Source organism: Lycium barbarum, chromosome 8 (genome assembly GCF_019175385.1).
Source record: "Lycium barbarum isolate Lr01 chromosome 8, ASM1917538v2, whole genome shotgun sequence".
In the NCBI taxonomy this organism is placed as follows: domain Eukaryota; kingdom Viridiplantae; phylum Streptophyta; class Magnoliopsida; order Solanales; family Solanaceae; genus Lycium; species Lycium barbarum.
In genome coordinates, this window is record NC_083344.1 from 129,674,325 (window position 1) to 129,689,731 (window position 15,407).

The 15,407-nt window shown below is 32.0% G+C and overlaps 1 protein-coding gene across 1 annotated transcript; it reads right to left on the reverse strand.

Moving 5' to 3' along the window:
• Nucleotides 1-2,415: 2,415 nt before the first annotated feature.
• Nucleotides 2,416-5,113, reverse strand: LOC132607411 (xylan glycosyltransferase MUCI21-like). The gene is made up of 3 exons (XM_060321368.1): nt 4,699-5,113; nt 4,512-4,589; nt 2,416-3,777 (listed from the first exon to the last, which is right to left on the reverse strand). Exons 1-3 carry the CDS (start codon nt 4,907-4,909, stop codon nt 2,579-2,581), a joined length of 1,488 nt encoding a protein of 495 aa, XP_060177351.1. The 5' UTR covers nt 4,910-5,113; the 3' UTR covers nt 2,416-2,578.
• Nucleotides 5,114-15,407: the final 10,294 nt, after the last annotated feature.

The following is a 15,407-nucleotide window of genomic DNA, read 5'->3' on the forward strand; positions in this document are numbered from 1 at the left end:
AAATCCAGAAAAATGTCTTAAATCATTTTTTATGAACATAACATAAAATTCTTAAATGAATAAGACTCACCCCGTCCCAATTAGTTTTTATGTTTCGCTTTTCAAAAGTCAAATTATATAAACTTTGATCAATGTTTTAAAAAAATTTATTAGTGATATGAGAAAAGTTGCAACTTGGAAACTTTTTGTATAATTTTTTAATATCTAAATTTCTATTGGAATTATATCGAGTTGATCTAATCAGATTTAACTTCTATGTTAGTCAAATTGAGTCTTGAGAAGTGAAACATGACAACTAATCTGGGTGAAAGGGTATCATTTTAAAAGTACTTAATTAAGGAAAATTATATGTTACATGTTTTATTTTATTTTATTGTGGCATCTTGAAAGCAAAACACAATTGTCAAGGCTCTTCTATGATCATGATTTTTTCAAATATTTTGTAGTTATTTGAATTGTTAACTATTGTAACTTAGTTATAATATTTTTTTTATGTAGTTTCTGTAAATTTTATTTCAAAAAAATTAAAGATTTTCTATTCAAATTCACAACTGAAAGTTAATTAGTTTGACTCTCATAGTCTGAATCAAAATACATACAAATTGAAACGGGGGAAATAACTATTAACTACATATTCCCTTCAAATCCATGTTAACAATCTTTTATTATTGGGACAAATTTATTCTTTTCGAAAGAAAATTACTTGAGCATATCTTTAGAGATCATTTGACAATAATAATTCATTTTATTGAAAGGGTAAATAAGTTGGAATTAGTATAAGTATCGGATAACTTTATTCACGGAAGCTTAAGCAAATGAAAAAGAATCACTAACATATTTTGTCTCCGCTAATAATATACTTTAACTGCAGCAGAATTTCTGGAAACATAATTGGAAGTATTTTCCGCCAATTGCCAACCAAAGATCCTCCTGTTATAATTAACAATTATTTTTATTATCAAGAAACTTTATTAAGTAGTAGTAAAGCTGCCATACCACATTTCAAAATGTTGAGTGCCCCAAATGCAAACTCATAAGCCTCCGTATGGGGAACATGAGATGCTCTGTATCTGCATTATCATTTTTATTTTAATTGTAAATGCTTAGCTTTTTAGGCTAACATATTCTGTTCTGGGCAATTGTTTACTCCATTTTAGTAGACCAAAACTTTGCCATATTTTGGGGACAATTCTTAAAAACTGCATGGTTAAGTGGGATGAGATGCCAACTATACTAATGATAAAGTAGAAAGAACAGATATAAACAAATAAGGTTTGTCAAAAGGAAATAAAAATAATTTATTGATCCATAGCCAGCTGATACATTGTCGGATTTGTGTTCTAAATGTACTGATTGGGGAGCATTTTCCCCCTTTAATGAGTTTTACGCGGCATGAATCTAAATTAGTCGAGTCAGTGAGTATTGAATACCAAACTAGAGAACATTGGTGTTCAAATTCTCTTTCAGACTGCACACGACTTTAAACAACAACAGTTTCCTCGATCACAACTCATAGACCATCCATAAAAGTCTAGTTACCTAATTTATACTTGTAAAACTCATAATATCTGTTTAATGTCAGAACAAAGACAGACGCTAAGGAAGAAAATTTCAACAAAAATGTACTAGCATAGAGCATACAGACGTACTGTTCTCCGAGATCAAGAAAATTTTGAACCTGGGAAACTATCAAGCTTACAACAGTATTGCAAGATTTATCAGCTTCATCAAAAAAAAAAAAAAAAAAGTATTGCAAGATTTATCAGTTCCTACTGAAACATCACCATTGGAAACATTTCAAAAAAGCAGCAAAATTGTAGAGTTCACTACTAGAAATGCATTCAAGTGATGCCCGCTAGGAAGATGGTACACATCGCCAAGACGCTGACTAAAAGATACGTATTATGGGAAGTTCATAAACTAGACCAGTTATCTGGACTGTTAGTGCCAACTGAGATAACAGATGCTTTCAGATATATGAAGACCCGTGATTACACATATGCAGTGATGTATATAACAACTTAGGACTAGCATTTTCATGGGGAAAATAATTCAGTTATAAATTATAACCATGAGACAGCCAATCTTTGCCAGAAGTACAAAAAATGGAGGGCTAAAGTTCCTAATAAACACAACCCAAAGGGTTGAAAAATCATCAAGTTAAAGCCAATTGAACTTCAGTAACATTATTATCTACAGCACAGATGTTTGTCTAAATTCTCATCACTTCAATCTGATACTTGATACTACACATTTAACTCAAGAAACACAATAGCCATGTCTGAAAACTAAAGGAAGTATAAATCTGCACGACACAAGAAGTTCACATTGACATATAAATTGCAAAAGAATCACACCTATAGAACTTTAAGAAGCAAGACATTTTTTTTAATCTTTGAAATGAATGTAAGTATATACCAAAGGGAATATGTTTTTCCTACTTGATTTACAAAAACAGTTGCAAGTGATCTTTACAAAAAATTTACTTTTTTTTTTTCTTGTGAATATTGATGTACAACTCTAAGAACTATAACTACTGATATTAATCCCGACCAGTAACCACAAAGAAGGAAACGAATTACTGATTTTGATGATGAAGACGACCATTCTTCTTTGCAATAGAATAGTAATAGGCACGAAGCAATCTCTTATGGAATCTCCGAAGGTTCAACCTCACATTTTGACGATCAAGGTAGATCTTTTTCGTGAATTCCCATCCTCTATTGTTCACACTCTCCGGGTCCATCAGAACAGGATCATCTTTCTCGTACTCATTATACAAAGAGCTTTCTTGTGGAAGAATTTTGTAGCCAATGTATTTGAGACCTAATTTAATTGCTGGTTGTCCATAGTAAGTATCTGCTGCCCAATCCGTTCCTAGTGGAACGATTTGGATGAAAGTCGAATCAGGCCTCATGAAGAGGAAATGAGTCATAGCAGCACCATGAACTCCAATCATTACATCACTAGAATTAAGAGATCGATAAATTTTTGCAAGCTCAGTTGTTCGTTGAGGCCTCAAAATTTCCACCTCGAACCCAATATTTTCTGCCATTATAACTAATGAATCTTCATTGAGTATCGCTCTTGAATCATTTCTAGCTATTATGACCACTTTAGGTTTCTTCAAATCCCGCTTTTCTTCAATCATCTCTTCTTGGATCAAACCTCTAATTCGAGGCAAATAAGCTTCGTCTAGCATGTGTCGAAAATCCCTGATGGTTTTGTTGGTTCCCATTAATGAAGCATTAATAGTTAGCTCGTCATGGATTTTTAAACCAACTATGGCTTCAGGGAAGCAATGAGTCCTATTATCGCCTCTAAAATCGATAATAGGATATTCAGTGAGGTGAGGAAGTATGTTTTCGTACTTTGAAATCCACCAATCATGATACTCAAGGATGACAAATACAACTTTCTTGTTGAAATGCTGTGAAGTTATGTAAAGAGGCAAAATCCCATCATTGAATTCGTGGTAAAGATTTCCTGTGTAACCTCCAGTAGAAAAGAACACAGCCGGTACCTCGTGTTTCACATCACACTTCTGATGAATAGCAGAATTCTCTCCCTTTGAAACAATGTCTAATTCGTCGATGGTGTCCATTATGCTTTTTTCCCATTTCCGAGTATACGGCCTAATCTTTTCATGTTGGAATATCTCATCATTGCCATTGTTTCTGTAGAGAGTAATTGTGGAAGAAGCAGAATTTGTTCTTACATCCCCTTTCATTACACAGATATCTGAACGAATGCTGCTTCTATCACAGCAAATTGAACCTGCATTTTGATGAGAAAAATCTCTCAATAAGGAAGCACTAAATATAGTGCTCTAACTGTTAGATTAATATCAAAAACCATAAGGGATTTAATAGCAAAAGGAAAGCCATGCAGCCCCTTAAAACAAGTTTGTTTAAGCCTTCCAAATCATGATTAGATTACAACACACACAAAAATAAAGGATTTTTACACAAATAGCCAGCCGGATTCACTGTTTACTTTTCATAGCCAGTATACATAGATTATACACGGTTAAACACACATTATATATCCGCCGACTATATTTAGTTTAAGTGGTTGGCTGGACGACTATTTAGATTAAATCTTTTTTTAAAAATATTGAGCTAAAAAAAAGGGAGTGAAAACCTAAAAGCATACTTATAGATGCTATAAAACCAAACAAAAGAAAAAGGAACTTGCTTTCCTCTGCAGAAGCAACCACAAAGTCTAGAGCCCATAACCACAGACAGTGATAATATGATAAAATCCAAAAATTGTTTATCAAAAAAGCAAAACAAAAAAACCCCTAGTATTAAAATATACTCAAGATAGAAATAAAGAGAACAGGGAAATTTTGAGAAAAAGCACAGTATTGCTGTAACAAATATACAAAAAATATATAGAAAAGGGAAGATAAAGAAGAAGAAGAAGAGGTATCAGAACAACACAGAGAGACATACCTAAGAAAAAGACAAAAATAAAGAGGAAACAACAAAGTACTTAGTGATACTTACCATTAGATACAGAGGAACAAACAGAAGCATATACATCTGATGTAGAAACAAGCCCTTCATCTTCAAAACCAAATGAATCTGCAAGAAACCCACAAAACAGAACAATCAGAAAAAGAAAAAAAAACAAAGTAGTACAAACAAAGAAAGCAAAGTAACAACAAGAACAAAGAAAAAGAGAAACACTTACATAAAAGAGAAAGAGTAGGGGCAGATGTGAAGAAAAGAAGAGCTAAAATAAAGCTAAAAGAGATGAAACACAGAAGAACAAGAAACAAAAGCTTGAGTCTTGCTCTTTTACAATAACCAGTTTTTTCACAAACAAAACCAAAGGGTTGTGACTCTTCATCCAAACAAACTTCCCCTTTCTTCCACTGCTGATTTCTATGGTATTGCACCATTTTCTTGAACAAAAATAGCTTAAAAATATGAACTTTTTTGGACTGAAACAAGGTAAAGAAACAAACTTTTTATGTATATCACAAAAGGGTGTGTGAAGTTTGAGCTTACTTGAGGAAAGGTTTAAAAGGGAAGGTGATGTACTATTTGGAATCTTCAATATTGGGAGCTGTCAATTTAAGGGAAGAAAATAATATAAGCGAGTGCTATATTTTGATTTTAGAGAGTCAAAAGCGTGTAAAAATGGTAAGGGAATTTAAAAAAGAAGAGTTTATTAATTAGCTGGCTGGCTTAGACTGGTTCCCAACATGTTACAACTTGGAAGGAAGGTGTTGTGTGCCTAATGCCTATGAGGCTGCGCTTTTATGTTTTTGTCGTTGGACTCTTAAAAAGAGATATTTGTCAAAGTTAAAGTATCTGGTTCCACACAAATTTGATAAAATATGTCAAGTTTAAAAGGCTATTTAGGTATTAAGTCGAATTTTATTTAAGTAATAATTACTCCCTCATTTCTTTTCATTAGTTTAAGTAATAATTTCGTTTGTTCTTTCAGCGATTTGAGTGAGTGCTATTATTTTATTTTCTGTTGGGATTGTTCTGTTTCCAACGTTATTTTTTATTTATAATATTGATTTGATTTATTTTATTATTAGTCGTTCTAATCACTTTTTTCCTTATTGCAAGTTTTAGATTGTATGTTCTTTTGTTCTTTTGCTTGCTCTGGCAAACAGTTAGCACTTGAAAAGATCTTCTATCTATTATCGAAATTAATTGTGTCCCAACTCTTTTTTCTTCATTTTGTCCGTCTTTTAGCAGCTATTACGATCTAGATATACTTAAATTTCCAGGGTTATAACTTAGGAATTTTGTATTACATGTGCGGTTTGTTCTTTTGCAGTATTGAAAAATTATAAGCTACCAACAATTTTTTTTTTATTATTCATTTTTACTTTGGGTTTTGATAGACCATGAATCCAAGCATGAGAATTTCACCGAAACATTTTTTCTTCCTCTTTCTACTTATACCTTCTCATTTGTCGTAACACAATATTTGTTTCGAGAGTGTGATTTTTTGTTGAGAGAATAGAGTTAAAAAAATATATTATAATTACGGGAAAGGTGCTCTGAAAAAAAGATTTAAAAAAATGAAGAAAAGAAAAAATAAATGAGGAGAAGGAGAAAAATGATGAGAAAAATAACAACTCGATTTCTAACATACAAAATTAGTGAACGAAATGTTTGCATGCTTTTCTTAAGGTGTTATTTTCATTTGAATCTTCTTCTTTACGTAGAATAAAGAGGGAAAGTAGAAAAATTAAATAAGAAAAAAAAAATAGAAAATAGCAACTTGATTCCAACATGAAAAATTAGTGCCCGTATGATTTTATCTTCTTGCCATGTTAAATAAATCAAATAAATTAGAGTATTGACTTTTTTTAAGCCCATAACTAACTTCTAGAATATTGGGCTTAATAAGGGCAATTTTTATTTTTTTTTGCGCGCGGATTGCTCTTCATTTGGAGTTGTCTTTAATTTTTGCCCTTCAAATTGGTAGTCTTTAAATTTTGTCTTTCGCTTAATATCCCGAGATTATGAGTTCGAACTCCAACTCAGTAAAAAAAAAATCGCAAGGCAGCCCATAGGCAGAATTTGGGCTTTTAAGGGTAAAAGTTAAAGACTAATAATTTGAGGGACAAAAATTAAAGACCACCCCCAGCGAAGGGCAATCCCGCAAATTGTTAGATATTTTAAAACTATAATTTACAGTTAGTCTCATGCAAAATGATAAAAAAATATATAATTCAAAATATTGATAAATTTTTTATATAATTTGAATATCGAAAATAAGTTAATTCCTTCTTGATTATACAAGTAGACACTTATTTTAAATGAAAATAAAAAAGGATAAGTGGACACTTATTTTAATTTATTTTTCAGATTTGCCCTTATTAAGTGCTAAGCGATTGGATTTCAATGTGTCAAGTTAATAGTAATATGCAGATTTTCATTAAGGATAAATTATCAAAATATCTTTAAAAAAAAAACTTCTAGAAGTTAGATTTTCCCTTATTAAGCCCATATCTAAATTTTTATTGTAAAATATTGAGTTGATCTAATTTAATTTAACTTGAAAAATTAGTCAAATTGACTCTCGAGAAGCGAAAGTACCACACCAATTGGGATAGAGGAAGTATGTTAAATTTGGTTGGTCATGTGGAAGTAATAATCTCATAATCTTGCAACTTAATGTGAAATTTGATTGATAAAATTTGAGATAGGACTCTTTTTCCTTTTAATAGATCATACTCAACATACGAATTTGAATAGTTGAATCAATGAATATCAAATATGAGATGGTTATACCAGAAAAAATTGATGAAATGGAGTATGTATATTAACAATACATGAACAACAATATCTAAAGGCAAATATAGGTTGAATCTAAAGTGATTCCTACATAACTGTTTATGACAACCATAATGTAACATGATTTATATTATTATGCTTTAAAAGTAACAAAAGCAGCAATTCGAAAGAGTAAAGACACTTACCTAATTCTCTTTTCTTGTAAATTTCAAACATCCCACGAAGTTGCATGTTTCGTGTATTATTGTTGACACTTTTTTTTTTTTTCCATTAAGAACAAGTTTTATCATGTTGTTCAAAGCAAATATATGTACCTAATAGTAATTATCAACTTCTAAAGAAAAGGGGAGAAAAAGAATAAGAATCTCGAGTAATGTTGACTTCTTCACAAGTATTATATGCAGCAAATATAGAGAAGTAATTAGCATATCGATTAATTATTAGCTTCATTAATTATTGCAAAGAAATTTTTTTAAGTGGCGTTTGGAGTGTCTTTTGAAATATATTTTCAAACATATCTCCAAAAACTAATCTTTCAAAGGAGCAAAACTAAAAGGCCTTATTTTCCTTTCGTTTATTAATAAGTAAAATGTGTGACGTTCATAATCGAGAACGGGTTAAGGATTAATAGACTCATATGTTGAAATCTTCTATGGGTTATGTCTTTTCTGATTTATTCGTCGGTAATTATCAATTTATTAACTCATTGAACCGACTCAAATATGCTTTTGACATCTTTAATTATCTTTTGGTTTAGGTGTGATCATGTGCTTATAGGATTTTGATACTTAAAAAAAAAAAAAAAAAACTCACAAGGAGAACATAGAAGACCACGAATCCACGATGCGTGGATACTTTAATGAATTAAGAAATAGTTTTAAAAAATATAGGAAAAACTTTAAAATTCTTAGAGAAGTAATCATCAACCGAGGCATCGAAAAACCAAGGTTGGCGGCGTCTTGTACAGTATTAATTACTTTTCAAATCATATTAATTACTTTTCAAATCATATTAATTTTATCGATTAGCAAAAGTCTTATGTCAGTATAAGTGTATAGCTTCGTAGATTGTGCCAGATCTAAAATTACAATTTGATAATACTTGTGACGGTAGATTGATGTATTGTTTCTTTTATACTTCCTCTCCGTTCACTTTTACTTATCTAATATTCTAAACGGAAAAGGACCAAAATTACTCCTAAACTTTGAAAAATAGTTCATTAATACCCTTCGTTATACTTTAGAGTCAATTATACCCTTACAGTTATACTATGGGATCAATTATACCCTTATGTCTAACTGCTGCCACGTGGCATCATCCCAGCCCTTCAAAATTATTTTATTCTCAAATAATTTTTTACCCACTAAAATAACTCAACTCGACCCGATTTTTTTTTCCAGCAAAAATAATACGGATAATTTTTCTAGCAAAATAAAATAAAAATAATTCCGTATTATTTTTGCTGGAAAAAAAAATCGGGTCGGATTGAGTTATTTTAGCAGGTAAAAAACTATTTGAGGGCACAATAATTTTGAAGGGCTAGGATGATGCCACGTGGCAGCAGTTAGACATAAAGGTATAATTGATCCCATAGTATAACTGTAATGGTATAATTGGCCCTAAAGTATAACGAAGGGTATGGATGAACTATTTTTTAAAGTTCAGGGGTAATTTTGGCTACATTTTCACTTTTACTTATCACTTTAAACATATCAAGATAAAACAATTTATTTTTTTCTATTAACACATAGTATTAATTACTCACTTCAAATTATTTTTGAAATCAATAAAAATATACACCAATTAATATGAATATATTAATAAATTAGGCATTTCATTTATTATTAAAGTGAACGAAGGGAGCGTAAAGTAAGTCCAATTAGAATAATTTAACTAAACAAATATATTTGGCCATGACGTTACTTTGTATATGACCATGTGATCCACAACAACAAAAGTTCGCATTTCCAACCCACCTTAAAATGTTTTTTTCTTTTTGAGAAAAAGTTACTGCATTTGTTTATTTATGTGTGAAATTAATTGCACCCTCTATGCTCTAATTTTGATTACTGTGCGTGTTTGGTATTGAGGAAAACATTTTATTTTTTTTTATATTTAATTTGTTGAAATATTTTATTTAGGAATTTTTTTTTTTTTAAGTAATATTACATGCCAATTGCCTCATCCTCATGGACCCCATCCTACCCATCTCCACCCATCCCCTGCCTTTCCTGTTGGGATTAAACAAATCTGCGCTCCGAAAACTTATAATTATAAATCTTGAACGACAATAAATCAGACAATTAAAAAAACTAAAGATGCATAATACTTTAATAGAATTTGGTCAATTGAACTACATATGAGAAACTAAAATCAACGAAAATATTAAAATTATAGAAAAAATAATCTCCCTCTAAGCAAAATTCACCTAACGACTAAATTGTAGATGCAATTATGCTATTGTTGAAATGAAGGATCATCATTATAGAAGTCCAAAGTTTTTTCTCCGAGAAAGGAGTTATCCAAATATAAAAGATTTATAATTTTCTTTTGAAAAAAATAAAAAAATCAGTAATTGTAAAATTCAAATAAGGTCAGGACAAACTCTAACACTTAACATCTCTTCATTTGCATATTATTTGTCTGAATCATGGATAATTACCTTTAACATAATATATTTTACGTACCAAATATGAAAAACATGTAAGAAAACTATTTACTTTTTGGGAAAAGGTGCAAATATACCTCTCAATTTTACGATTTAGAGCAGATATATTCCTCATTAGGAAAAGTGGTGCATATATAGCCCTGTCGTTACACAAATGGTGCAAATAAACTCTTTTTGCTGATGATCTTTTTTTTTTTGAATATCATTTAGCTTATGTTTTAGTTTTAAAAATGTCACGTGGCTTTAGAAATAAATAAAGGTCTACCCATTTTTTAGTAGACGTATTTTTTTTAAAGCCATGTGGTAATTTTTTTTTTTGTGTGGGTTGGGTCTGGTTCGTTTTAAAAAATGGGTAGGTTTATTTTTTTTAAAGTCACAGAGATTATTTGTTAAACGAAATAGACCCGACCCACCAAAAAAAATATCCTATGGCTATTAAAAAAAAAAATCTACTAAAAATATGAGTAGATTTTTTTTTTTAAAAGTCATGTGAGATTTTTCTAAATTAAAAATAAGCTAAATTGTTTTTTTTTTAAATCTGTCAACGAAAAGGGTATATTTGCATCTTTTGTGTAACGACAAGGGTATATATGCATCACTTTTTTAAAGAGTGATATATCTGCTCTAAATCACAAAACTAAAAGGTATATTTACACCGTTGATTTACTTTCTTTTTCGAAAGTTTGAATTAAAAGAAACAAAAAGGCTCTGTAGAAAGAGGAAAACAAAGAACTAGTAATTCCAAATAGGACAACATTGTTGTAGAATTTTGAGAAAAAAAGACATCCTGAAATGTCGCCGGAAAGAGACAATTTTGAAAGAAGATAGATACCCATACCCCCTGGATTACGGCTTTAATTAGTACTATACTATTGAATTCTAATCTTACATCCACGCTCACGAATTGAGATTATTAACCTTTTCCTACATTTTCAACGACAAATCTTTTTGGAAGGCACGGTTTGTCACTTTGAATTGCTAATTCATTTGATTAAATTTTGACTTTCTATTTTTATTAGATTGATAAATCTTGGAAAGAAATGAGGAAAGGAAGAGACTGATATTTCTCACCTTGAGCTTCTATACTATTTTACATTAAATGGAAGTGATGGTATGGATATTGACCTAATCACGCTAGTATGAATTAGTGCGGTTAAAAACCAAACCGTAACTGATAGTCAAACTGTAAAATTTGGCTTATTGGTATTGGGTTATTGGATTAATGGTTGGTGAATGGATTAAAATTTTATTGTTAATGGCTTATTAGTGCGGGGGCGGATTACTCAATTTTCTTATTGGGTAAACCGTTAACTCGTTTAGAATTATCATATTTACATTTTTATCCCTAGATATAAAGTATAAACTCTAAAGCTAAAGCCCCATTAAGTGCCCTATTCTATTCCCTCTAGCAAAGGAATTCTTGATGTTTTTTCTGAATTTTTTAGAGCACATCAATTAAATTGCTACAAAGAAATTCCAGAACTTGACTAGATACTGAAAAGCGGGACAAAACTCTTAAGAAATGGTAGGAAAATGTATTTTATCAAAAGTAGTTGAAGAAATAGTAGCAATATACATGTTGGATTTTAATTTTCATTGTCTCTTATATTTAGCCGATACAACGTTCGATAATCGCCCGATATAGTGGATTAGTACATTTAAAAGTCGATAACCAATAAGCTGAACCGTTAAGTGTAATTATCCGCCCGATAAGCACCCCTAACATGAATCATCTCAGCTCTGATCTTGGTGGGTGATTGCAGGAGATTACTTTCAAGCCACTGCCTAAAGAGCTGCCTACAAAAGAGTTTTGGACCGAACTTCTAAACTGCTCACTTTCATAGAACAATATTGTGGCAACGTAAACCTAAATAGTCATATTGAATCCTTGGGAATCATCACAAGTATGACCATTTCTATTTTCATAATAATCATGCAACAAGAAAGGAAAAGAACACTTATCAGAGTGAAATAGGAAAGAGAGCGTAGCAACAGAGAAAGACTCGGCATTCAGGCGAACTGCCTAGTAGTGTGATACGTGGCGGGTTTAGCACGCCCCGCCCAAACATATATGTTCGTTTTTTTTTAAGTAATGCACTAAAACTTCATCACGTTCATCCTTGCTAACATCCAATACAGAAGAACATCTTTTATGGTATTTGAATCTACAACTGTTATATGAGAGACTTCCACTTGTACCACTGGATAAAAAGCCTCAATTTGCTGAAGTAGAAACCAGTGATCCACTTCAAAAATCTAACCCAAACTCATAACAAAAGGAGAAGGTTCATTTGCACTTCTGTCCTATTTGTGCTGGTCTTTAATTTTTGGCTCTCAAGACAAACAACTTTTTTGCGGGGACATGAGTTTATGTTCTCACATTATAATATCCTACAAGTTATATTCCACATTTTTAAAGACTTATGCTAACTTATACCCAACTAGATATTATATCTACTGGGATATAAGTTCGATTTTGAGGGAGAAAAACTAAAGATCAACCCATTTAAAGGGAAAACCATGCAATTTCTTCTTGGGTAATTTACACATATGTACGTATTTAGGGAGAATATTTACGAAACATGACGATATTTTTTTATTTACAAAACATAACATTACAATACATATACACATACACATTCTACCAACAAAAAAAAACATTACAAATCCAAACGACACCACTTTTAATGGTCTTCTTGGCGGCGAGGGTGTTGTCCATCCTTCGAAGGTGGAATCCACCGGAATTTTGGTAGAGAACCGGCTAGATCTGGTGCGAGAGGAAGAGGATAGCGGGGGTGGCAGCAGTACTTCAACGGCGAAACGCCGGAGCAATGCCGGAGATCTGGTGGCGGAGGGAAGAGGATAGTGGGGGTGGCGGCGTGGTGCTCTAAATGGTGTTGCTTCAACGGCGAAACGCCAGAATGGACAAACACAACCAGATCTTATTATTTTCCGGTGAGCATGAAAAATATGTGTGAATCGTGTATGAAAATTGTATGAATATACATATTGTATTCATACACTAATCATACACTCTGCAGAGAAAAAACAAAATTATCTGGTATCAATATACTTGATTTCATACGATATTCATACATATTCATACACTGTCAAGTTTTGTAATTATTCTTTATATTTTGTAAATAAAGAAAACTATCATCACATTTCGTAAATATTTCTCCTTAATATGTATATATACGTAGTTTTCCCTTCTTTAAAAGGGAACAAGAGGAAACCCAAGGCCCAACACTATAGTAGAATTGAAAGACGGGCTTTGGTTGGGCTAGTTGGATAGGGAGTGTCTCAGATCAGCCCAACTAAGATAAGCTCTTGCGTAAACCCAACTTCAACTGAACTGGGCTGGGTGGCCTAATGGGCTCAAGCTTCGACCTCCAATTTCTCTCTATCTTCCGGAAAATATCTGAGCAATGTCCTCTATGTACTTTGGTAATTCAATACAAACAAGTAATAGCACATTGAAGCATGATAATCCGAAGACAAAGTAGTAGTCCTCGAATAAAAAAGAGTGTCCACTTAATCTTATTTTTTCAGATTTACCCCCATTAAGTGTTATGTGATCAAATTCAATACCTATAATTAGGGATAGTTTAATTAAATTATCTATTTTTGTCTAGGAGTAAATATTTTTTTAGAAGGTCTGTAAATGACTAAGTGGACACTCTTTTTGATCCGGAGGGAGTATTACAAAGTCATAGACTATAGGCAGTACACTACTTTCTTGCATTTCCATATTTGAGAATCTCTAATTTTATCATTATTGTTTTCGTTTTAATCACATTTTCATTACAATATCTAATGTGATTCTCTCTATAAGATTTTACAAATATTTTCCTTTCCCTATGGATTTCAGAATGTTTATTGTGACTTGAAGCTTTGAATTATGTGCAAGGTAGAGGTAGAAAGTAGAAATTCAAATACAAATTTGATAGAACTCGATAATTTTTATTCATACACAAAATCTTAAATCCAATTATTAGCACCTTAAGGCTGAAGTCTTCCTCTAAAGTTCATAGCACCTTTCCCCTCATTTCATCTCTTCTGGGAAAAGGTGCAAATATACCCCATTATAAAAATGGTGTAAATATACTCCTGTCATTACAAAATAGTATAAATATACTTTTTTTGCAGACGAAATTTTTTTAAAACATCATTTAATTTATTTTTTAATTAAAAAAATACCATGTGGCTTTTGTAAAAAAAAGTCTACACGTTTTTCTGAATAGATATATTTTTCTAAAACCACATGACAATTTTTTTTTTCCTTATGGATTAGGTAATTTTTCGAGCCTGATGGGTCGAGTCTAGTTCGTTTAAAAAAATAAGTAGACTTATTTTTTTTTTAAAACCACAGAGAATTTTTTAAATGAATCAGACCCTACTCATCAGAAAAAAATTTACCATGTGGCGTTAGAAAAATATGTCTACTAAAAAAATTGGGTAGATTTTATTTTAAGCCACGTGGCATTTTTTAATTGAAAATTAAGTTAAATGATTTAATTTTTTTAAAATCCATTAGCAAAAAAAATATATTTGCACCATTTTGTAACAGCAGGAGTATATATACATCATTTTTTAACAAATATATCAGCTCTAAATCGCAAAATTGAGAGGTATATTTATACATTTGTCCCTTTCTTTTTCACCGTTTCCCCTCAAATCTTCACCTGGTTTGACAACCTTTCTCCCCGTTTTCTTATACATGAAGGAAATGTTGTCCCCATTTCCCGACCATTTCGAACCGACCCGCTTAAGATTTTCGGTTTATAAATACCCAGTTGACCACAGATAGCAACACAGATTTTTTAGAGAGAGAGAGAGAGAGAAAATCAACTCCATAAACACAACTCACAATCCTCCTCTCTCTAGCTCAATCCACATCTCCTTACAAAAATTCCATAATCGAATCTCCCCAAATTTCGTGTTCAACTAGAATCAGGTCGGGGTCGCAATCAGCCCCATAAACAACACAGAATCCTTCTCTCAAAGATCCCAAATCGAATTTCCCCCAATTTCGTATCTCAACTAAAGTCGGGTCGGATCAAAACCAAGCTCCATTTTAGCTCAATTCAGAGGCTCCTTACAAACATCCCAAAATCGAATTTTCCCCGAATTTCGTAGCTCAACTACAGTCGGGTCGGGTCAAATGGCTGATTCATACTGATCGGACTGCAAGCGTAACACGGAGGTAGTATTCGATCACGCGGTGGGCGATACGGTTTGTTCGGAGTGTGGACTCGTATTGGAAGCTTGGGCAATTGATGAGAAATCTGAGTGGCGTACATTTGCTGATGAAGCGGGTGATCATGACCCAAACCGTGTTGGTGGACCCGTTAACCCGTTACTTGGTGATGTGGGTCTTAGTACTGTTATTTCTAAAGGGCCTAATGAGAGTAATGGAGATGGTTCTTTAGCTAGGTTGCAGAATAGAGGTGGTGATCCTGAAC